This window comes from Girardinichthys multiradiatus, chromosome 15 (genome assembly GCF_021462225.1).
Source record: "Girardinichthys multiradiatus isolate DD_20200921_A chromosome 15, DD_fGirMul_XY1, whole genome shotgun sequence".
Classification (NCBI taxonomy): domain Eukaryota; kingdom Metazoa; phylum Chordata; class Actinopteri; order Cyprinodontiformes; family Goodeidae; genus Girardinichthys; species Girardinichthys multiradiatus.
The window spans coordinates 12,012,344-12,035,320 of record NC_061808.1 but is presented as its reverse complement, the minus strand read 5'-3'; the positions used below and the strand labels follow the sequence as shown (position 1 = coordinate 12,035,320).

Sequence of the window (22,977 nt, the reverse complement as noted above, 5' to 3'; positions counted from 1 at the left end):
TAAGCCATGTTGAGGTGGCCTTTCGTTGTCCTGCTACATTTATCCAAGCATAAAAAGCATAGTGTACTATTATGCTTTTTATGCTTAATAGTATGTTTAAACATTCTCCAACAGGAATAGAGCCGAATTGTTGGCTGCATTACAGGATATTTTCCCAAAAGCCTTGGGGTCCATCAAGGTAAATAGCCTTTTTATCCTTTTTGCTTAACATGGGTTTTCACCTTGGAACTCTCTCGTGAATACCATTTGTGCTCATTCTCTTTCTTATTTTTAAATAACAAAAAGAGATCTTAACTGAGGCAAATAGGGTTTGCAGTGTTTTAGATGTTCGGGGTTATTTTGTGACCCCCTGAAACTGCAAGTTTGTTGAGTAATGTCTGCCATCTTTATACATCATGAGACTGAAAATTTGGCTTTTCTTCTTTATAAAATAACTTATTCATCTTAAATGAATAAATAAAAAAGATAATAAATAAATACACGCGTGATTCTAAATGATAAACCTACTTTATTTTTAATGAATTTATTAATTTTTACGGTTGCTTTAAAAAAATAATGCCTATACAATATATGATTCATTGTCTAGGAATAAATGTTTTTTATAATAAATGACAAGATAAATTAGTGGTGTTTTATTTATATGTTAACAAATATATAAATGTATTTAAAATAAATACATACTTTTTTTTGGACTTGTCTATAAATAATTAATTACGTTTGTTTATTTACAATAAATAAAATGCCTTTGGTTGATTAATTGATTAAATAAATAAACAAACAAATAAAAAGAATCCTATGCATAAGTAAATTAATCATTTAAACAAAACAGATACACAGAACGTTTAATAAATCATTATCTGCATTCAAAAAGTAACATTAAGTAGTTCTTTTTTTGTTAAAGCATTTGGTAATGCTCGCTTATTGTTGCTAAACTCACAGCAGTCTAAATCATTATTAATGTATTATTATTATAAACAGAAAATAGGTCGAGAGTTGATTTCACCAGATTTAATATGAAGCGCCTTTATTTTGAAAAGAAAGCAGCCTTTTCCGGTCTTTTTGGTTGTGGTTCAGAGCTACAGCGTCAGCAGGCGGTAGTAGCAGCGATGTGACCGAGAACCGTAACGTTGGGGGTGTTTTAGGTCGAAGTGGCCTCTAACCGAAATGGGGTAACATGAATACTGTAACTACGGATAGTTGTGCGGTTGAGGAGGAGGACTGTTCGGAGACGGAGGTTTCATGTCTGATGAGAGTCGGAAAAAACTCGGACTGGCTTCGTTTGTTCGAAAACGCAGAGGTGCAGTTGGCTAATGTTAGCTAACAGGCAAAACTTAAGGACTGTGCAGTTTTAAAGTTTATACATAAGTGTCCTTATCACCCCTTTAAATACATATTTCTTTTATTTGTCGTTTGGTTTTTTTATTTTTAGGTATTCAGCATGACGTAATCCAAGTAAAGTGCAGCAGTTTCATGTTTATTTTTGACTGTCCAGGTCACTGTTGGACGCGGTGTGGAGGTAACCCACCAGCTCTTATCTTCAACTTGCCCTCTCATGATCTCCAGACTGCACTGTTCCTTCATGCAAAGGGAAGACGGCCAGTGGACTGTGACAGACAAGAAGGTGACCAGCTGTCTTTTGAGCTAATTTCTCAATATGTCAGTGGTTGTCAGTTTTCTCCTCAAACGTATGTAGTAAAAGCCTAAATGGTGCTTAAAAAAACTTTTTTTTCTTTGTCAATCTGTTCCTACATTCATGTTTTATATTAAAACATTTTATAGTACACTTCCTGTTAAGGGTAAGCCAGTTCTCTTAACATTGTCTCTATATAACCTCTGGGGTTCCACAAGGTTCAGTCCTGGGTCCATTATTTTTTCACACTACATCTAATGTCCTCTTGTACCATGTAGGCTGTTTTGACATTTTTAGCACTTCTGTACTCATACCGTTCAGCTGTGTGTGTCTTTTTGGCCTTACTATTACGCTTTCCATCCCAGTCCACTGTTTCAGGCTCACATGTAATTGTCTTGTCCTAAATGCCAGTAGCAACACAACCTTGATTTTTCTCCAATTACAGTTGACTGTTGTCCCTGTGCCGTACAGTGCTATGTTTTTCTGCACTCTTCTCCTAATACTTTTGTACAACTAAATCCTATTGATCTTTTATAACCTCTATACAAAACAATGGCTTTAAATGAATAAATCAAATAAGTAAATGGCAGGAAAATCCTAGTAGAACAGATAAGTTTTCTTTCTGTTAAATCAAATTCACTATAATTGATGGCAGGTGTTTTCCTCAGACACTGCAGCTACTTTAACACTTAAATACGCTTAAATGTAAACCAGTACTATATGTAGGCTGTATGTTTAGGGTCGGTGTGTACTGCTGGTAGGCAAACGTCTGGCTCGGTCTCCAGTCTTTTGCAGCCTCTAACAGGTTTCCTTCCAGGATTTCCCTGTATTTGTCTTCCCACAGCATGATGTGGCCACCACCATGTTTTACCATGGAGATAATGTCTATAGGGTGGTGTACAGCAGTAGTTTTCCTCCACACATAGCGTCTTGTAATGCCAGCACCATGAAAAAAATAAATCAGTTAAAAAGTATGTCCTGTTAAGTTGGCGTTTAAAGGTTTCATTGGTTTTCAAAATTAAATTTAATCAAAGTGGTGCTCTTTGTGGCCTGTACTGTTGCCTTGCAGCAAGAAGGTACTGGGTTGAGTCCTGGGAAGATGAATTGAAGTCTTGTACATGCATGGGTTCTCTCCGGGTACTCCGACTTCCTCCCACACCCCAAAGACATGACTATTAGGTTACCTGGTCTCTCTAAATTGCTCTTAGGTATGTGTGTGTGTGTGCATGGTTGTTTTTCTGCCTGTGTGTCTCTTTGTTGCCCTGTGATGGACTGGCAACCTGTCTAGGTTGTACCCCACCTCTAGTCCAGAACAGGTATAGAAGATGGATGGATGGTTGTACCACCCTTCTAGTAATAGCTTTACTGGAAGGGGAGGCTGTACATAAAGCTTAATGCTGAGATTTTACAGGATGGTAGGAGACGAAATCCCGTAGGTAAGCCAGAGTCAAGTCATTTGAGATTGTAATTACTAGATTCGAGTTTAAAGAAAGCTCAAACTTGGTCAATAGTGTGTTTGTTTTTTGGTTTGAATCTTGTTTTCATCCAGAATGTTTTTGAGCATGTTTGGAGAGCAATTCTAGAGCTCTAATAGCAGACTCACTGACTTTCCCCCTAGCAAGACGATTTTAAAATGCAGATCACGTGTTATTGAACGAGACTAACAAAAATAGGCAGTGTTACTAGTTGCATCAACATAAACTATGTTCTGTAACTCTGTGTCTCACTCGACCATATTACCATTTGTAATTGTCCAGATTCAAATAAATCTGTTCCCTAACATATACAGAAGAGCCAAGGTATTTCAAGGCATTACATACAGCAGCAGCTTGTAAACACTGTGTTACTTTACTTCCCAGAGTCTCAACGGTGTGTGGGTGAACGGAGAGCGGATACCTTCGGAGCAACCCCATCTGCTCAGACTTGGAGACTCTATCCGGCTTGGAGTTCCTTTGTTAGGAACCAAAGTGGAGTTTGACTACATTCTCATCCGGCTGCCGCTCAAAGACATTAAACCCTGCCTGGTAAAGGGACATAAAGAGGACACTAAAGCAGCCCACACACCCAAAAAGGTCAAGAGGAAGTTGGGTGTAGAAGAGGTTGAGCCTTCTACCTCAAAGCATAAGCTTTACCGCTGCTCTTCTGCAGACAAGTCCTTTGCAAAGCCCTGTCCCCTGTCTCCTACGAAGCCAACGCAGCGGCTCAGTCACACACAGCCTGAGGAGACTGCAACCAGCAGACAAGTGCATGAAGGAGATCAGACTTCCGATGGCACCAGTTCTGCCTTGGACCTCGACAACTTGCAGATGTAAGGCAGTTTATTTAATTGGTCGTCTTAATTAAGTCCGTTAATCAATAGAAGAACAAATTAGGCTCTTAAAAAAAAGCTTGTTTGGTCAGTTAGTTTTCTCTCTTTAATGGCTCAAAGATTGACTGGGATTAATAATTTTGGTTGAAAATGATTATTTACTAATAAACTGTTTCCACTTTAGCTTTGATTAGTTACTCCGCAGCTGCTACAAATTCATTTCAAGATTTCCTTTAGACACCCAACTCCAAAAGTCTCTTCTGGTTTTTTTTATATTTCTTCAGAGTATTTTAAAGGAATAATGCAGCTATTTATTGAATTTGGTGTTTTTGTCAGTGCCTTACCTGCTGCTCATCTCATTCCTTTGGAGAGTAGCTGGACTAAGCCTTAGAGATAGATGGAAGTAGATCCGCTGCTCCTCCGCATCGAAACGAGTCAGCCGAGGTGGTTTGGGCATCTGATCAGGATGCCCCCTGGGTGCCTCCCTCCGAAGATTTTCCAGGCACTTCCAACAGGGATGAGACCCTGGAAAAGATCCAGAACTCGTTGGAAGGACTATATATCCTCTCTGGCCTGGGAACACCTAGAGATCCCCCAGGATGAGCTGGAAGATGTCGCTCGGGAGAGGGATGTCTGGGTTTCCCTGGACCTGTTACCCCTGCGTCCCCATCTCGGAAAAGCGAGGATGGATGGATGGATGTCATAAACACTTGTTCACACACACTCGAGATGCAACTGTTTAATTTAAAAGGGATACAGAGCAGAAATTGATAACATAGTGTTTGGTTGAAACAAAATTCAGTGTGCTCCGTTTTCCCAACACAGACCCTTCAAGATTCTCTAAAACAGAAGGTTTTGCCCGTCATCATTAGGATACAGCGTACTGACTGCTCAAAAGTACTTCACGTGACAAAGAAAAATTCAACAATCTATTTATCCATGATAAAAAAATTAGTTTGTGATTTATATTAATTTAATCACATAGAAGTGTGTGTGTTTTTAGGGTATTAAAGAACACACCAAATTAAACTTCGACCTTCTGCTTAGATTTCATTTCTTTTCCAAGTTTTTTTCTTTATGTTTAAATTAAAATGTGGAAAAGAACACGCATCTAACTTGTCTTATGTTATCTTCCTGTCTCTTCAGGTACAGCCAGAATATTTTGCTGCTAAGGGAGCAGGTTAATGACACGCAGAGGCAGGTCGAATCTCTCGAAGGAGAGCCCAGACAGGCAGACCCTCTCCAGGGGGAGCAGGTCCAGGAGCTGCAGGCTCAGCTAGAGGCTCTCAGAGCCAAAATGCACCGCATGGAGACGTTGGAGAGATCCTTCAGCGAAACAAGGAGGCACTTAGAGGTGCGGTGGTTTTTCTCTGCAATGTGGTAAACATTCACAATATTAGGTTATAATGGAGCTTTTTTATTTTTCCAAGGTAAAGGTTCCAGATTAACAGCCATTGTTTTCATACCTCATGAACTTTTCCGCATTTTTGTCAAGTTACAACAACATAATTTAAGGTATTATTATTTTGACAGAATTTGGTGTGATAGACTAACACAAGGCGGTGAATAATTGTGAAGTGGATAGAAAACAATTTTCAGTTGAGACATTTAGCTGACGTAACAGCTGCAGGTCTTTTGTGATATGCATTTCCCAGCTTTGTACGCTTAAGACTGAAAATTGCTGCCCACTCTTCACTGCAAAATAGGATTTAATGTTAGTCGTGCCACAAATTTTCTTTTGGATTTGGGTCTTACCGAGCCTTTCTAGCACATAGATATTCTTTGATCTGAGTTATTACTTTCTTGTTTCATGTTTAAGGTTATTGTCCTTCTTGAAGGCGAACCTCTCAAGTCTTTAGCTGCCTCCAACAGGTTCGACCTGTGTTTAGCTCCATCCACCTTCTATGCCCCTGCTGAAGAAAAGCATCCCCACAGCATGACGGTGTCGCCCCTATGTTTCATTGTGGGGATGGTGTGTTAAGGTGATGTGCAGTGTTAGTTTTCTGCCACATTCAGAGTTTTCCATGTAGACCAAAATGTTAAGTTTGAGTCTCATCTGACACACATTTATAGATGTTTGCTGTCTCCTGTGAGGCTTATGACAAACTTTAAACAAGAGTTCTAATGTTTGTCCTTCAACAGTGGCTTTTTTACTTGTCGCAATTATGTTCTTCCTTGTGTTGATCTAAAACACCAAATGCCAACAAAATACACTGAGGTTTGTGATTTTTTAAAGTGACAAAAAATATAAAAGTTCAAGGGGTATGAATACTTCTATAAGGCACTGTAATAAATGTACTGGTATATTTCATTATAGGTTGATTTGGGTTTTTTCTAACTCCTTAAAGGGGACATATGCTTTTAAATTCTTTCCTTTCACACTTTAATCATTCAGTTGTGGTCTATATAAAGTGGAACCGCAATGCTTTGGTCTCGATTTTGATTTTGTTGAATTTTCATTGCTGAACTTAGAAAAGACCTGTAGTGTCATAAGAGGAATGTTATGTAACATTTTTAAATGTTTAAGTTTTAAACATATTTAAATTCAAGCAGCCTGGTTGCATATTTAATCTGAGGTGAACTATATTTATAAATTTATTGCTAAAGTCAAACACTTTATTGATCACTCATATTTAATCAGGAGCAGAAAACACACCACCAAGATGAGCTCATGAAACAACAGCTTAAAGAGGCCTTACATGAGGTAAGAAACTCAAAAAAAGCATCTAAGTAACTGTCATATAAACCTATTTATAGTGATTTTGTGTATCAGGTGTTTTTAAGAATAACACTTTCGAGACTTAATGGTTTTATAACACTCGAATCTGATCAAGTTTGATCCTATTTGTTTCCAACAGCAAAAGAAAGTGATAGACGAACTTGCCCTCTCTCGAAAAGGCTTTGAGGAGATTATATCGGCTAAAAACAAAGAGCTTGAAGTAACAAAGGTATATTTATCATAATTTTATGTTTTTCACTTGTTTCAATGATCACTTTTAATCCCTAAATCTTTCTGTTTGTGCAGGAGGAGAAAGAAAAGGCAAGGGCCCAGAAAGAAGAGGTAGTTACTCAAGTTACTGAAGTCCTGGAGAATGAGCTTCAGTGCATCATCTGCTCAGAGCTCTTCATCGAGGTTGGTTTCATAATCAGTTTTGTACCAAAGTCTTTTAGGCCCCGTTCACACAGACTTTTTAGAACAAGTGTTGAATGCTCATATCTGGCCCAAATCTGACTTTTTCTAGTCACATTTGAGCCACATTCATATGTGGTCCTAATTCCGACTCGTATCTGATCTAGTGGAATGTGACTCCGGTGGGAACGACCAAGGCGGATTAGATGTGATTTTGACGTCACTTTCCATTACATTCGTCACAACTTTGCACCGCCCAACAGGAAATGTTAGCAGTTAGCAAAACAGACGTGGGGCTAGAATAGTACTGCACCGTGGAGAGACAGCGAGACGTTAGAGCTCGTTAATAAACAGAGATAAAACTTTATTTAATCCTAATTGAAAGGCTCATAGGTACCGTCTGGATGTGGGACGTAGTTTGTATTGTAAAATTCGTATACAACCCTTCGAACAAAGGACTACTGAGGTTACCGAGCATGTGATGATCTGCCCCTGCTGCAGTCCCATACACTGGATTGCATCAAGTCTTCTACCTGTGGAGTTGAGAGTAGAGACGCTGACATATATGAGTAAAAGTTGCCCTCAACATGATAAAGTTCTAAATAAACTCGGTTTCTGTAAAGTTGTAAACATCCCTGCCCCACCATTGCTGGCTGTGTCTCCGCATTCCAAATAGTTTGTTGTGCTGAATTGGCAGTCAGATATCTCCCTAAACCGGATCAATAAAGAGTTGCACTCTCCTTTTATTCACACGTTTCCAACACAGCACCCGCTGACACAATAAATGCTTCTGTTAGCACCTATTTCCCCGTGTTTACTGTTGTGCTGCGCTTCACTACGCTCGTATTGTTTTTATGCGCATGGTTACTTTGGAGCCGCAACGTTTTCAAAGTAATGTGAACGACCACACAAAAAAAAAAAAAAAATCCTTGAAAAATTTGGATTTGAGCATTAAGACCTGCAGTGTGAACATAGCCTTAGTTGGTTTTTATGAAACTCTGATTACAGTCGCTACCACCAGAGGGCGCCTCAAATAGGAGCTAATATTAAACAGCCCAAATAGAACAAAAAATCAAAAGAAACATAAAGCTGTAAAGCTGGGAAATAAATCTTGTATTAAACTGGGTTTTCGGTTTTTAACCCCTCTACGGACTCCCTCTGTTACAGGCCGTCATCCTGAACTGTGCCCACAGTTTCTGCTGTTACTGCATCAAGCAGTGGCGCAACAAGAAAGATGAGTGTCCCATCTGCCGTCAGGCCATCCAGTCACAGACCCGCTGTCTGGCTCTGGATAACTGCATCGACCGCATGGTGGAGAACCTAAGCCTTGACATGAAGGCCCGGCGGCAGACCCTCATCACTGAGAGGAAAGGTGAGAGGTGCGTTCTGATTGCCGTCTGTACTCATAGATGCTCATACGCTTTAAAGATGCACATTTTCATGCAGATAGAAGTTGCAATAAAAATATTTCTTAGCTTTCATTATGTGTGAACCAAAAAAACTATGCATGGGATTAATAACGTGCTCACAGCGCTACGGCACATGAATATTTTTTCTTCTTTTTGCATATTTATTCACAATTTGCAAAGGCTGTAAATTAAGGCTGCACAACATATTGCAATTATATCATCATCGCAATATCAGTGTGTGCGTTATTCATATTGCATAGGACTGTTTGGAGTATAATAATTGTTGGTTAATATATTCCAAGTGTTATTAACTTGCATTTTTCTTTCTAATGTAATAGCAGCAGATGCCAAAATGCTAGAGCTCATGGACTGATGGAAGCACAGATGAGAGAGGAAAGAAGACATTGGCATTGCTATATTTACTAATAGTATTGCCATTGCAAGATTTTCTATTATCGTGTAGCCCTACTGTGAATGTCAAAAAGCTAAATACTCAAGCAGGGTCACGCAGGGTCACAGTCACCCAAATGCAAGACAAGAGTGATTTGATCTGTACAGGTCCTTCTCAACTTATTAGCATATTGTGATAAAGTTAATTATTTTCCATAATGTCATGATGAAAATTTAACATTCATATATTTTAGATTCATTGCACACTAACTGAAATATTTCAGGTCTTTTATTGTCTTAATACGGATGATTTTGGCATACAGCTCATGAAAACCCCAAATTCCTATCTCACAAAATTAGCATATCATTAAAAGGGTCTCTAAACGAGCTATGAACCTAATCATCTGAATCAACGAGTTAACTCTAAACACCTGCAAAAGATTCCTGAGGCCTTTAAAACTCCCAGCCTGGTTCATCACTCAAAACCCCAATCATGGGTAAGACTGCCGACCTGACTGCTGTCCAGAAGGCCACTATTGACACCCTCAAGCAAGAGGGTAAGACACAGAAAGAAATTTCTGAACGAATAGGCTGTTCCCAGAGTGCTGTATCAAGGCACCTCAGTGGGAAGTCTGTGGGAAGGAAAAAGTGTGGCAGAAAACGCTGCACAACGAGAAGAGGTGACCGGACCCTGAGGAAGATTGTGGAGAAGGGCCGATTCCAGACCTTGGGGGACCTGCGGAAGCAGTGGACTGAGTCTGGAGTAGAAACATCCAGAGCCACCGTGCACAGGCGTGTGCAGGAAATGGGCTACAGGTGCCGCATTCCCCAGGTCAAACCACTTTTGAACCAGAAACAGCGGCAGAAGCGCCTGACCTGGGCTACAGAGAAGCAGCACTGGACTGTTGCTCAGTGGTCCAAAGTACTTTTTTCGAATGAAAGCAAATTCTGCATGTCATTCGGAAATCAAGGTGCCAGAGTCTGGAGGAAGACTGGGGAGAAGGAAATGCCAAAATGCCAGAAGTCCAGTGTCAAGTACCCACAGCCAGTGATGGTCTGGGGTGCCGTGTCAGCTGCTGGTGTTGGTCCACTGTGTTTTATCAAGGGCAGGGTCAATGCAGCTAGCTATCAGGAGATTTTGGAGCACTTCATGCTTCCATCTGCTGAAAAGCTTTATGGAGATGAAGATTTCATTTTTCAGCACGACCTGGCACCTGCTCACAGTGCCAAAACCACTGGTAAATGGTTTACTGACCATGGTATCACTGTGCTCAATTGGCCTGCCAACTCTCCTGACCTGAACCCCATAGAGAATCTGTGGGATATTGTGAAGAGAACGTTGAGAGACTCAAGACCCAACACTCTGGATGAGCTAAAAGCCGCTATCGAAGCATCCTGGGCCTCCATAAGACCTCAGCAGTGCCACAGGCTGATTGCCTCCATGCCACGCCACATTGAAGCAGTCATTTCTGCAAAAGGATTCCCGACCAAGTATTGAGTGAATAACTGTACATGATTATTTGAAGGTTGACGTTTTTTGTATTAAAAACACTTTTCTTTTATTGGTCAGATGAAATATGCTAATTTTGTGAGATAGGAATTTTGGGTTTTCATGAGCTGTATGCCAAAATCATCCGTATTAAGACAATAAAAGACCTGAAATATTTCAGTTAGTGTGCAATGAATCTAAAATATATGAATGTTAAATTTTCATCATGACATTATGTAAAATAATGAACTTTATCACAATATGCTAATATTTTGAGAAGGGCCTGTATATCTGATAAATTTCTGTTCCAGCCAGAAGTTTAGATGCATTCTTGACGGGCACGAGTGTCATTAATCTAAGCATTTAATAAACGTATTTGTTTCATGAAGGTTACAAATCTCAGAATGTGTGTTAAGCTGGTTAGAAGTTTTTAAAGAGATATTGTACATTAATAGGAGAGGTGCTGGTGAAAGTGGAAGTGGAAGGAAATAAACATTTCAAACACAAGATGGCAGTACTATGAAGCATTGTTATTTGACTTAGTCCTGAGAGAGCGCCGCTGAAGACTGCAGGACCAATCTCAAATTGTGTTCCTCTGTGTTTTCCAGCAGCCGCCACCGCTGAGGTGACGGTGATCCACGATGACGACAGTAGCAGGAGCAGTGACAGCAACAGTAGCATGGTGTCCATAAACAGCAGTCTCAGCTCTGTGGTCTCTGTGGAGACGGACAGCAGCATCCATTTGGACTCGGAGGACAGTTTTGGTGAATTTGAAGATTAGCCCGTTTTCCTCCCCTGTTGGCTGGAATGCTAACTGGACTTTGTGGAGTTTTAGCATTCTCTGGAATGTTCTGAGGATGTTTAGGATATAGTACAAAAACCTTTTGGGTTCATCAGGAATCCACAAAATGTTCCTTTGTGTTTAATGTTTGTTTTTGTAAAGAGATCATTTGAGTTATTCTGTGAATTTACAGCTTAAGGAATAAAGTTGCTTCCTATGCATTTTCACCATCACTCTTATTCTTATCTTCTTTTATTGGGGTTTACTTTGTGTATGCAAACATCTTGGGATACTAATACATCCTTAACAACAGATGGCAAACAGTCATTCTTAATGGGATAAAAAAAATAACGTTTTTCAGGAAGATTTTGGAGGACATGCAAAAACAAATCATTTTCAGTGCTTCAGCGATAATACATTGCAAGATATACATTGTGTGCTAATGCAATATTTTAAAGACTTTCCTTTAGATTCTTCATATTTAGTTGTCTGAAATAACTTGCTTATAAATGTGCTAATTCTGTAGCACATGTGGACTAGACTTCTCAACGCCTATGTGGTTTATTAGGATTTTTTTTTTTTTTTGCACAAATTATAAAGGGGTGGGAAAATTATAGTTTAAAAAAAAAATGGTGGTTGCATCATGCTTCAGCAAGAACAGGGAAGCTGTTTCAAGTTGATGGGAAAATGGATGACGCAAAATACAAGGAAATCCTGAAAGAAAGCTTATTGAGGCTGGAAAAGTCTTACCCTAACAAATATATGCAACGCTTTTCAGATTTTTGAGAGGTGTGAATATTTTTTGCAAGATGTAAAATATAAAGGATTTCTTGAAAGTTTTAATTTAGAATCCAAATAACTAAACCAATTAGAACAACTGGTACACATTTCTGAATTCTGCGTTTTCATATGATGAATGTTGTTTTTTCGTGTATGTGGAATAGGCTGAATCTTGAGTCCAGAGTCGCCTTGTCTTCTAGGAATCACATGCTTTGCAAACTAGCGGAGATGTGCTGAAAGGACATGTGTTCAGAAAAGGAAGGGCATCAATCACTCACTGGGTTTACCTCTGCTCTCTCTGCTTTTCCCCAACCAAAACACGCTTTTTAAGTCTTTGGTTAGTATCAGAAATAATCAATAATTTGCCTTTGTTTTACACTTTATATACTTCATTTAGACCATACACGTCGGTACCTGCAGTATGAAAGAAAGCGCTTAACTTAAACTTAAAATAGAGCAATTTTTCTCATTTGTTTCAGCTAAAACCCACATTAATTAATAGTATATTTTTTTAACCTACAAATAAACATGCAATTTTCTCATTTAATGGTATCACACATAAGTGTATCAGTAGCTGTGGGAGTGGGAGTCAATTCTGTAAGAAGGTTTCTTTTTTCGAAGAAACAGGTTAAATCCTCCCCTCTCCTTCTGTCTTTTTGTAATTAAATGCAGTGTTGCTTAGGAACTATTGCAACACCTCTTGGTGTTATGAGAGCAAATGTAAGTGTGATGGCACAAGGGGAACAGTGTTGTCACACTGTGCTCCAGAAAGACAAAGGTGTTTCTGCATGTGTTAAACTACTTCTTTGAACATTTGATGGTTCATTAGTGGTAAACAGTGCTGTGAAAAAAGTATTTGTCCCTCCAACATAGGGTGGAGAATGGACCAATGAACAAGTGTGTTTCATTTGAGGCATGAGCCAACATGCTAGGGAGAATTTATCTCTCCCTGTTGTAGCTGGTTTATTCTGGATTATTTGGGTTTCTGCAAAGAAAAACAAATAAATATTACTTTTTGGACTCATGACCATCTTGTGTGTAATTTGAACTTTTCCAAGAATATGTCCTTTGACTTATACAGACCAACCCTGTAAACTATTGATGTGATTTTATTATCATTATTGTTAGTTTTTTTTTTTCGTAGTCCTATAAAGATTTGCAGCTGAATTGTGCTGTTTCATGCAAACACAATGGCTGCACAAACCAACATCAGCTTCTGTGTGGTGCTAGGTATCCCGGAACTGTCATTTGCAATCACAGTGGCTTCTTCCAGAGTACACAGGGACAAGAGTTCATAGAGTAAATTCACCTCCTGCATTGACTGATGTCACGCCAGTCCATTAAGGCTGAGCTTGTGTCCGTTAGGCTGTATTACACAAACACAGGACTGATGGACTGCCTGGGGAGTGTAGTTGGAGCCTCTCATCTTCCAATCGGACTCAACATCAGATTCATGGACGAAGCTCCTGATCCCTCTAACAGCCATTATTCTCTCTGTGGCATGCTCTCTGTGGCCAATATGAAAAACAAGGTGCATAAAAACAATTCCTTGGACTCACCAGGATTCAATCTTTTTTCAGTCAAGAAAACAAAAAATATGCCATTTATATGACAATAACTACAGGGTGTGGGTTGCATTATTTCGGGATATCAAATAAAAGGTAACAAAATAGAAATGCATTCCACCCTTTCCAGATTTTCACTTTGAAAACCTACATCATTTTCACATACAATCTCAATATATACCTCAAATAGTAAAACAAAAAAAGGTTTGTGGAGTTAAAAAAAGTGGAAAAGTGTCATGGGTGCAAGGCACCTTAAAGAAGAAATCTTAGTATTATGCAGCTGCTGTGAAATCTGTTGCAGGACAACGCTCGAGTAAATATTCAGGTAATGATATAATTTCATACCCACCAGTTTGCGTTTTTACATTTGTTATTTGTGTCACACACTTCCCTGTCCCTCAATACCCCCTCCTACACAGTTATCTGGACACCTCCTTCATGTTGTTGTTTATCAGACAGATGGATTCACTCCATCCACTTTTTTCTAATCCAAGAGACCTATGATCCGTATCTGAGGTCCATCTGGCTGTTGGCTGTGGAAACAGAATGAGGTACTCAGTATGTACTGGTCTTCCACACTGATAAAAAAAATAAAAACAAAACACAAAAGCAGTTTACTGTCATCAAGATTCTTGTTTTTTTTAAATATATATATATATATATATATATGAGGAACATAAGTCTATCTCTAAACATTACTACTTTAGTTGTTTGATTATCCCCATAGTTTTTTTCCATAAAGTATTGAAATAAATCATTTGGACTTCAAGTCATACTATTTGATTTATGTTTTTCAGTTTGATTTATATCCCTTTAATTCATTTTTTTTAAAACTCATTTTATAAAGATTATAAAACTGGATATCATTGCTCTATTTGCGGTGGTTCTTTTCATGCTGATTTCGTCTCGATTTACATGTTGTATTTAATTAAAGCTCGGAAATTTAACTTTTTGATAACTCAAAAATACGACTTCTTAATCCTACGTCTACGTATTCTTCTTAAAAAATGTTTGAACACTGTAGTGAACAAAAAACAAAAATCGGGTTTGGGCTAATTACATGTCAAACTTTAGGTAGTTTCATCACTGACCCGTTCGAAAGGCGGTAGCTACAATTTCCCTGAAACCGTGAACTACACTGAAAGCGTTTCGTTTCCATGGAAACAGGTCAATCCCAAAACCAGCATACAACAGGTTTGTTGAGAAGACTTTATATAAATCTCGCAGTAAAATCTATATTTATGCACAGTCACTTGTTTGTTCAGGTTTAAACGAAAAAAACAATAGTTTGATAATGTGAAATTCTACAATGTCTGTTTCAAATTTTTTTTAATGTTTTCAGTTGTTAGCTGGCCGTAGTTTAGTAACGTTAGCTGGCTCCTTTGATTGAAAATTTACTAGGACAGCTTCAGTAAGCAGCTTTTAAAATAAATTTATGTGTGCCAAATGTTTAGCAACTCATTTAGATTAGCTCTTTTAACTAAGTGAATTGTTTCTTTTTTTTTCTGCAAATAGAGGTATGTCAACAAATTGGAACATTTTATTAAATACTAATGTTATATTGCTGTATAATATTGTTTATTTAATTATGGGAAAAGAAAGGAATTACTTTTAAACAACAAACAAAGACACTGTTTGACTCATTATCTAACGATATCAACATAAATGTGTTATGTTACTGAGAGAAAAAGTTAGGACAATCTAGGCCCTAAAAGCTAGTACTGTGGCTGAAATAAATGAAGAAGTTTGTCCCCAGTCCTCACTTTCAGAATCAGAATCAGAAAAGCTTTATTGCCAAGTACGTTTTTGGACATACAAGGAATTTGTTTTGGCGTAGTCGGTGCAATACAGTACTCAACTTAAACAGTATAAACATATCTACAAAATAATATAATTATATGTGCACAGTTTTAAGTGATTGAGAGTAAATATAGAGCAGTATAGGATGCCAGAGCGGTACAACAGTGCAGGTGATCATTGTGCATGTATGGCAGTGCAAGTAAAGCAGGAGTCCAAGCTGAGCGTTAATGTAACGCATAGAGTTGCAGGTTACAGGCGTCCTGTCAGCAAAACAAAGGCGGGGTGTGGGGGAAAGGGAGAATGTCAGGGTGGTTTCCGGGCTTTGTTAACCAGGCTGGTGGCAGATGGGAAAAAACTGTTCTTGTAGCGCGAGGTTTTGGTCCGGATGGACCGCAGCCTCCTGCCAGAGGGGAGAGTCTCAAAGAGTCTGTGACCGGGGTGGGAGGGATCAGCCAGAATCTTCCCTGTCCGCTTCAGGGTCCTGGAGGTGTACAGTTCCTGGAGCGACAGTAGACTGCAGCCAATCACCTTCTCAGCAGACCGAATGACACGCTGCAGCCTGCCCTTATCCTTGGCTGTAGCAGCGGCGTACCAGATGGTGATGGAGGAGGTGAGGATGGACTCAATGATGGCTGTGTAGAAGTGCACCATCATAGTCTTTGGCAGGTTGAATTTCTTCAGCTGCCGCAGGAAGAACATCCTCTGCTGGGCTTTCTTGATGAGGGAGCTGATGTTTGGCTCCCACTTGAGATCCTGGGAGATGATGGTTCCCAGGAAGCGGAAAAATTCCACAGTGTCAATTGAGGAGTCACAGAGGGTGATGGGGGCAGGTGGGGCTGGGTTCTGCCTGAAGTCCACAACCATCTCCACTGTCTTTAGAGTGTTGAGCTCAAGGTTGTTCTGGCTGCACCAGTCCAACAGATGGTCCACCTCCCATCTGTACGCGGACTCGTCACCATCAGAGATGAGTCCGATCAGGGTGGTGTCGTCCGCAAACTTCAGAAGCTTGACAGACTGGTGACTGGAGGTGCAGCTGTTGGTGTACAGGGAGAAGAGCAGAGGAGAGAGAACACAGCCTTGGGGGGAACCGGTGCTGATGGTCAGGGAGTCAGAGATGTGCTTCCCCAGCCTCACGCGCTGCTTCCTGTCAGACAGGAAGTCAGTGATCCACCTGCAGGTGGAGTCGGGCACACTCAGCTGGGAGAGCTTCTCCTGTAGCAGAGCTGGGACGATGGTGTTGAAGGCAGAGCTGAAATCCACAAACAGGATCCTGGCGTAGGTTCCTGTGGAGTCCAGGTGCCGGAGGATGAAGTGAAGGGCTAGGTTGACTGCATCGTCTACAGACCTGTTGGCTCTGTAGGCAAACTGCAGGGGGTCCAGGAGGGGGTCGGTGATGTCTTTTAGGTGTGAGAGCACAAGGCGCTCAAAGGACTTCATCACCACAGAGGTCAGGGCGACGGGTCTGAAGTCATTAAGCCCTGTGGTCCTTGGCTTCTTGGGAACAGGGACGATGGTGGAGGACTTGAAGCAGGCTGGCACATGACATGTCTCCAGTGAGGTGTTAAAAATGTCTGTGAAGACTGGAGACAGCTGATCAGCGCAGTGCTTCAGGCTGGCTGATGAGACAGAATCCGGTCCAGCAGCTTTCCGGGGGTTCTGTCTCCTGAAGAGTTTGTTGACGTCCCTCTCCTGGATGGAAAGAGCCGTCCTCGGCGTGGGTAGGGGGCTGGTGGGGGGGAACTTCAGGATCCTGGCGTAGGAAATAAAATCTGATTAACTAAACAGCCCTGTTCTGCAAAACAGAAAAAGGAAGGTTCAGGGTGGGGGTTGGAGGTGCCAAGGCCCCTCTTGAGGTTGGAGAGATGGGGGTGGTGTATTGTGGCTGCAGCTGTTGTGAGATGTTTGAGGGGTTTCTTGCTTGGTACACTGCCAGGACAGTGGAGGCCTAAGACAGTTCTTTTGATTTAACCATGCTGGGCACAGTCACTTCAACAGTCTTGAACACACCGAACCATATATCTGGGGTTCACACTGGCAGACATCCTACAAAATGCTGAGTAATAATGTTCTAGCCATGTGCACCTGATATGATACACCCGGTGTGTAATTTTAGCCATTTTAAGTGGAAATGTCTGAGTGTCCTAATTCTTTCCTCTCCAGAAATGGCATTTTTAAATTACAGTGTTGTTTATTTATATTATTTAAAATTTTCTGTATGTTAAAATTTATGTTGAATATGTCCAGTTATGTTAGTAAAACATAGAGCCTGTTGTACGTTGTGATTTTTTACAACTTTTTTAATTGAATGTTTTAACACACAAAACTGCAGGATTGTTTATTAAGTCATCCTATTATTCTCCAGAAACAATTTGACCAAGTGGAAAAGAAAAGAAACATGAGAAGTATCATTGCTGAAGATCCAAACTGGTGCTTGGATTTGGTTCCCAGTTTATCCAGCATATGTCTGCAGTGCATTGTGAACACCATTGAAGGTATTTTGTTATGTAATTTTGCATTTATCATTGTTTCAGTCGGTTGTACTAAACTTAAAACTATAAAAGGCATTAAACATCTGCTTAATACGTGTCTACATTATACAGCTATAAAAGAGGAAAATGCTACTTTTACATTTAATGAAAAGAGGAAAAACAAAATCATAATGTAGGGCGTAAAGTGTATTGTAAGTGTTTCTTCATGTAAAATTTCATAGTTTTTTTCAAGTACTTGTTTATTTTTTAAAAGAAAAGCGAGTCCCGTTTAAAATCACCAACAAGCAATGTAGGGGAAATAGCACATATGTGCAAGAATCTGCTCTGGTTAGATGACACCAAACCTGAACCTTTTGGCTTAAATGCAAAATGCTATCGGTACAAACAATGTACAATACTCTGAGCACACCTTCCCCATCTTGAAACATGGTGGTGGCAGCATCATGCTGAGGGAATGCCGTTCTTCGAAGAATATGATGAAAACCTATCAAACTGATGCCAACAGATGCTCTCTGTCCAATTTGACTGAGCTTGAGCTACATTGCACATTGACCTAAACACGCTATTTCTATGGTGCAGCATGGTGGTGGCAGCATCATGCTGTAGGGATGATTTTCTTTAAAGAAAAAGGGAAATAGGTGAAGCCAAACACAGGACAATCCTTGAAAAAAACAGTTGGATCCTTGGCAGCGCTACAATTAAATGGTTTATTCTTGTGTTGCTCTTTCTTCTGCCTCTTTTTATTAAATCAACTTAATTACAAAATTTGTGCTTGTTACAGAAACGCAAATATTTGAAAAACTCACACCCGACCAGAAAGATTTAATCCAGGAACGGCTGCCTCCTTCCCTGCCTCTGCATGAGACTGCCAACCTGGTCCCTGATGGTGTTTATTGGAAGCGGTGCTGCGAGCTGAGGTGGAACATCTGTGACGTCTCTCTGTACGGCCACAGCTGGAAACGAATGTTCTTCGAGAGGCACTTAGAGAACATGATTGAACTTTTTATCCCAGATTTAACAGAGCCAAAGACAGTTCTCGATGTGCTCCCTCTTTGTAAAAATTATGTCAGGAGGTTGAACATCTCACAGCTGTTGTTGCCTGTAAAGAAGTCTCAGAAGAGGAAGGAGGATAAGCCTCATGAATCAGATGTGGTAGTTAATGATGAAGAAAATGAGGCCTCTATGGACCACTTTGACTTTAGGCCTGTCTTGGGCGAGCTGCTAAACCTGGAAGAGCTCCATTTGGTGTATAGAATCAAAAAATGTGGGATGAACTTTGAATGGTCAATGTTTGAAATAACTGACAGAGACTGTAAATACCTCGCCATGGCTCTTAAGTCCTGTAAAACTCTGAAGGTAAACATATTTCTTTCTTCAGTTTATAGCACCGCATTATTTACAGGGAAGAAGTAGCAAATTTCTTGATTTACAGTACTGTGAAAAAGTATTTTTCCACTTTCAGATTTGTTCAGTTTTTCCAGTTTTTGTCAAACGTAATTGTTTCAGATCCTCCAAACAATTTTATTTTGAACAATATGGTAATTTTTACACCAATAACCTACATTTTTTCCAAAGGTGAACTCAATTTCATAAACCACACCCTGTTGTGATTACTGCTAGACCTGTAGAATGAAGAAATCACTTTAATAGGATCTATCTGACAGAATTAAGTAGGATAAAAGACATTTATTAGTCTGTAAAAGGTTACAAAGTTGTTTTAAGTCTTTGGCTTTGGGTCTCCAGCAAACAACAGTGAGAGCCATTATCTATAAATGGAGAGTGGCCAGTTCACAAAAGAATTCTCCAACAACACATTAACAGTTCAATCGGGAGGTCACAAAAGAACCAAAAACATCTAAAGGGCTGCAGGCCTCACCTGCCTCACTTTCAATGATTGTTTTCCATGATTTATCAACAGGAAAGAGACTGGGCAAAAAGGGCATCCATGAGAAAGTCCCAGGGTAAAAACCCCTGCTGAACAAGGACACAAACACCAATGTCACATTCCTTAAAAAAAATCCTGACAATCTCCAAGACATTTGGTAAAATATTCTGTGGACTGATAGGGCAAAAGGGGAACTTTCTGGAAGGTGTTCATCTCATTACATCTGACGTAAACTTAACACAGCATTTCAGAGTAAAAACATGACATCTACACTCAAACATGTTGGTGGTAGTGTGATGGCCTTTCATGATCTGTCATGAAGTAGGACAAATAATCGAGGCACATCAGCAAGTCCATCCTGGAATGGCACAAAAAAACAAAAGGGAGGCTCTGGAGTGGTGTAGAAACAGTCCGGGCTTAAACCCTAATTGTAATGTCGTCCGTTCTTGCTTGAGAACCTCCCAATGTGACTGAATTAAAACACTTCTGCAAAGAAGAGTGGGATAAAAATGTATTGAAAGGCAAGGTTGGTACCACCATGTTTCACATTTAGGGGCAATAGACCTTTCACATAGGGCCAGGTTGGTTTGCTTTTTTCCCTTAAAAATGTAAACCATCATTTAAAAACTGCATTTTGTTTGTATCTTTATCTAATATTAGAATTAGTTTGATCACCTGAAACATTCAAGTGTGAAACAAGTTAAAACAGAAGAAATCTGTGAGTGTTGAGCCACCATTTCACACAGGAAAATATTCACAGCTTTTGATTAGTATTGATTAGATTATTTACTTCTGTTGGCATAATTCATTTATCTTCTTTGATCTTAGCACGTGATCAGCAGTTATACAGACAATTTAGAGCTGCATACTGTTGTTTCTTCTATATCTCTAAGTACTTATTGTCTACAGCTTCTGAGGCTTCGTCATAGCCATGTTGAGGATAAAAAGTGTCGCCTGCTGGTAAGATGCTTGCTGGACCATCCTTCCCTGAAAGAGCTTGACTTAGCTCACAACGTGATCGGAGACAGTGGGGCCAAAGTGCTTGGCGAGCTTCTCACCAAAACCAAACTGGAGAAACTCAACATGTGCAACAACAAAATCAGTGAGGTTGGTGCCAAAGCCATAGCCCATGCTTTGACAAACAATTTCACTCTTTGGTCCCTCAACCTGCGTCTAAACCAGGTGAGGGATGAAGGGGGCCAGGCCATTGTCGAGGCCTTACAGAACAACACGACTCTGAGTCACCTGCACCTGGGAGGCAATGATGTGACCTGGATAACTGCTGTTGCACTTTCTAAAGTGCTGGTAAAGAATACAACACTGAAGAGCGTCAATCTGTCCTGCAACGAGCTTGGAGAGGTGAGATAGAGCATGTCATTATAATTATTCTCTTCACAACTACTTTATTGATCAATGAAAGCAAATCATTATCTCTTAAAACGGTTCAAACGTATTAGTTTTAAAACCTCTTCTATTTGAACACAACATCTATGTCATAAAGATGCAGAACATTAAAGTTGAATTATTATGGCAAATGTAGCAGGAAAGTTTGTAAAATTTACTAAAAGCATGTTCAGGATCACCAAAGGCAGAAATGTCATGTAAGTAAATATTTGACCTGATGTTCTACTTCAGCTAATATCTGATAAATAGTCAGTAAATCTATGTATGTTATTAAATTCAGCGATGGATAAAAATTGTACTTAAAAATTCCAATTTATGTAGAAACCCTGAGAACTGGGTGCCAAACAGATATGTAGAACAAAGTGAAACACTTTCATTATCATTAGAAATGATCTTTAGATCTTTTCTAATATTAATTAATCTTAGATTATGGCACCAAAGTGTGAAAAAATAGTTTTTTATTTGTCTTTACTTTCTCACAATGGTGCAGCCTGTACAGACATGTTTGAAGCAAGTAAAGAGAATGGAATGAATGAGGTAGAAAGATTTTCAATTATTCATAGACGTGTGTGGAAAACATGCAGTAATGGAGAGCAGAGTTAAGTATTCCCCCATGGGAGACATATCTGACTTTTTATCTTTCTCATGCTCTCTGCTCTCCATGATTTCATGCTATACTGTATCTCTGTCTCAAATACACTGCAGAGGATCAAAAGTCACCCATACAGCAGAAATGTAATATCGGTATCTCCGACCTTGGTTCGGTCATTGTAAAAATAGAAATAGCTGTTTCAGAGTAAAGAAAACAACGGTGACAGCAGCAAAACACAGTTCTAAAAGTGTGAGCAAGGAGTGGGGATTTTACAAGGTTATCAAATGTGTCTTCAGATCTGTTAGGACTCACATTTTGGGATGTACCACAGCCATTGTGTTTCTTTGTGGCCTCACTCCCAGTAAATGTGTGCGTCTTTGTCTTTTGTGTTTGTGCAGGCCGGAGGTAAAGCTTTGGCAGAGGCAATGTCTCACAACAGCACTCTAACAGAATGTGATATCCGCCAGACAGACGTTGATGAGGAGAGTGCTGCCTCCATTGACAAGGCGGTGTGGGCCAATCAGAGTGCAGAGTGGGACCAGCAAGCCAAGCAGAGAACTAGAAACCCCATTAGTCCTTAATATAAACCTGCATTTATCAGCTACCGAGTCTTACTCCTTATCTTAATCCAAAACTGCTTCCTACACCTAACATTAAAAATGTGTTTTTCAAGCACTAACTTCAGATTTCAGACTTGGTGAGTATTTATAACATTATGGGATATAACTGCCAATCCAAATGTTTTCTGTTCTCGCTGTCATATCGACAAATGGATGCAGTCTTGCTGCTGTATTGATGCCTGGTATTTTTCTCTAAAAACAACACACAACCTATTAGTGCAACACAGGATTGCAGAAGATGCCAAATCACCACAGCATCAGAAACATGCATCTTGTGCAGAAACCCATGACAAAATCTAAAAATGTTTGACTATTAGGAACCAGGGATTATGGGGCTGAATGCCCAAGAAAAAGTTGCAGTGCCTTGCAAAAATGTATCCTCTTAGAACTTTTCCACATTTTGTGACCTTACACCTATTTTACTGGGACACCAAGTAGCATATAATTGGGAAGGTGAAGAAAAAGGATGGTTTTCAATATATGTTGTGCCTTTGTATTTAGCCCAGTTTCTGATACCACTATATAACAGTATTGCAGCTGTATGTAATTTAATCTCAGTATGGATGCAGTTCTTTTATGAAGGCCTAAGAGCTTTGTTAGAGAACATAAGTGAACAACCAACATAATGAAGACAGAGGACCATAGCAGAAAAGTCAGGGATAAAGTTGTGGAGATGTTTAAAGCAGGGTTCCCACAGAAAAGCTC

At 39.7% G+C, this 22,977-nt stretch overlaps 2 protein-coding genes across 5 annotated transcripts; both read left to right on the top strand.

Moving 5' to 3' along the window:
• The first annotated feature begins 1,054 nt into the window (after positions 1 to 1,054).
• On the top strand, positions 1,055 to 11,370 carry rnf8 (ring finger protein 8, E3 ubiquitin protein ligase). Of its 4 annotated transcripts, none has more exons than XM_047387177.1 (9): positions 1,055 to 1,297; positions 1,493 to 1,621; positions 3,490 to 3,938; positions 5,085 to 5,292; positions 6,580 to 6,642; positions 6,797 to 6,886; positions 6,964 to 7,071; positions 8,236 to 8,440; positions 10,968 to 11,370. In XM_047387177.1, the coding sequence occupies exons 1-9, from the start codon at positions 1,175 to 1,177 to the stop codon at positions 11,135 to 11,137; spliced, it is 1,545 nt and encodes a 514-aa protein (XP_047243133.1). In that variant the 5' UTR covers positions 1,055 to 1,174; the 3' UTR covers positions 11,138 to 11,370. The 4 variants fall into 4 exon arrangements, with proteins under 4 accessions (XP_047243133.1, XP_047243132.1, XP_047243135.1 ...); XM_047387176.1 differs by having other exon boundaries at positions 1,056 to 1,297; positions 10,965 to 11,370; XM_047387179.1 differs by having other exon boundaries at positions 1,056 to 1,297; positions 8,236 to 8,447; positions 10,968 to 11,125.
• A 3,200-nt stretch (positions 11,371 to 14,570) lies between these two features.
• On the top strand, positions 14,571 to 22,256 carry tcte1 (t-complex-associated-testis-expressed 1). The gene is made up of 5 exons (XM_047387014.1): positions 14,571 to 14,676; positions 17,645 to 17,774; positions 18,553 to 19,127; positions 20,566 to 21,015; positions 22,051 to 22,256. Exons 2-5 carry the CDS (start codon positions 17,678 to 17,680, stop codon positions 22,231 to 22,233), a joined length of 1,305 nt encoding a protein of 434 aa, XP_047242970.1. The 5' UTR covers positions 14,571 to 14,676; positions 17,645 to 17,677; the 3' UTR covers positions 22,234 to 22,256.
• Positions 22,257 to 22,977: the final 721 nt, after the last annotated feature.

What these genes read in the sequence shown, in the direction of transcription:
- rnf8 (XM_047387176.1), top strand. Translation starts at nt 1,175, where the DNA reads ATGAATACTGTAACTACGGATAGTTGTGCGGTTGAGGAGGAGGACTGT. An exon ending in GTTTGTTCGAAAACGCAGAG is followed by an intron (nt 1,298 to 1,492) that starts GTGCAGTTGGCT and finishes TTGACTGTCCAG; the next exon opens with GTCACTGTTGGACGCGGTGT. An exon ending in AAACAAGGAGGCACTTAGAG is followed by an intron (nt 5,293 to 6,579) that starts GTGCGGTGGTTT and finishes ATATTTAATCAG; the next exon opens with GAGCAGAAAACACACCACCA.
- tcte1 (XM_047387014.1), top strand. Translation starts at nt 17,678, where the DNA reads ATGAGAAGTATCATTGCTGAAGATCCAAACTGGTGCTTGGATTTGGTT. An exon ending in CATTGTGAACACCATTGAAG is followed by an intron (nt 17,775 to 18,552) that starts GTATTTTGTTAT and finishes TGCTTGTTACAG; the next exon opens with AAACGCAAATATTTGAAAAA. An exon ending in AGTCCTGTAAAACTCTGAAG is followed by an intron (nt 19,128 to 20,565) that starts GTAAACATATTT and finishes TATTGTCTACAG; the next exon opens with CTTCTGAGGCTTCGTCATAG.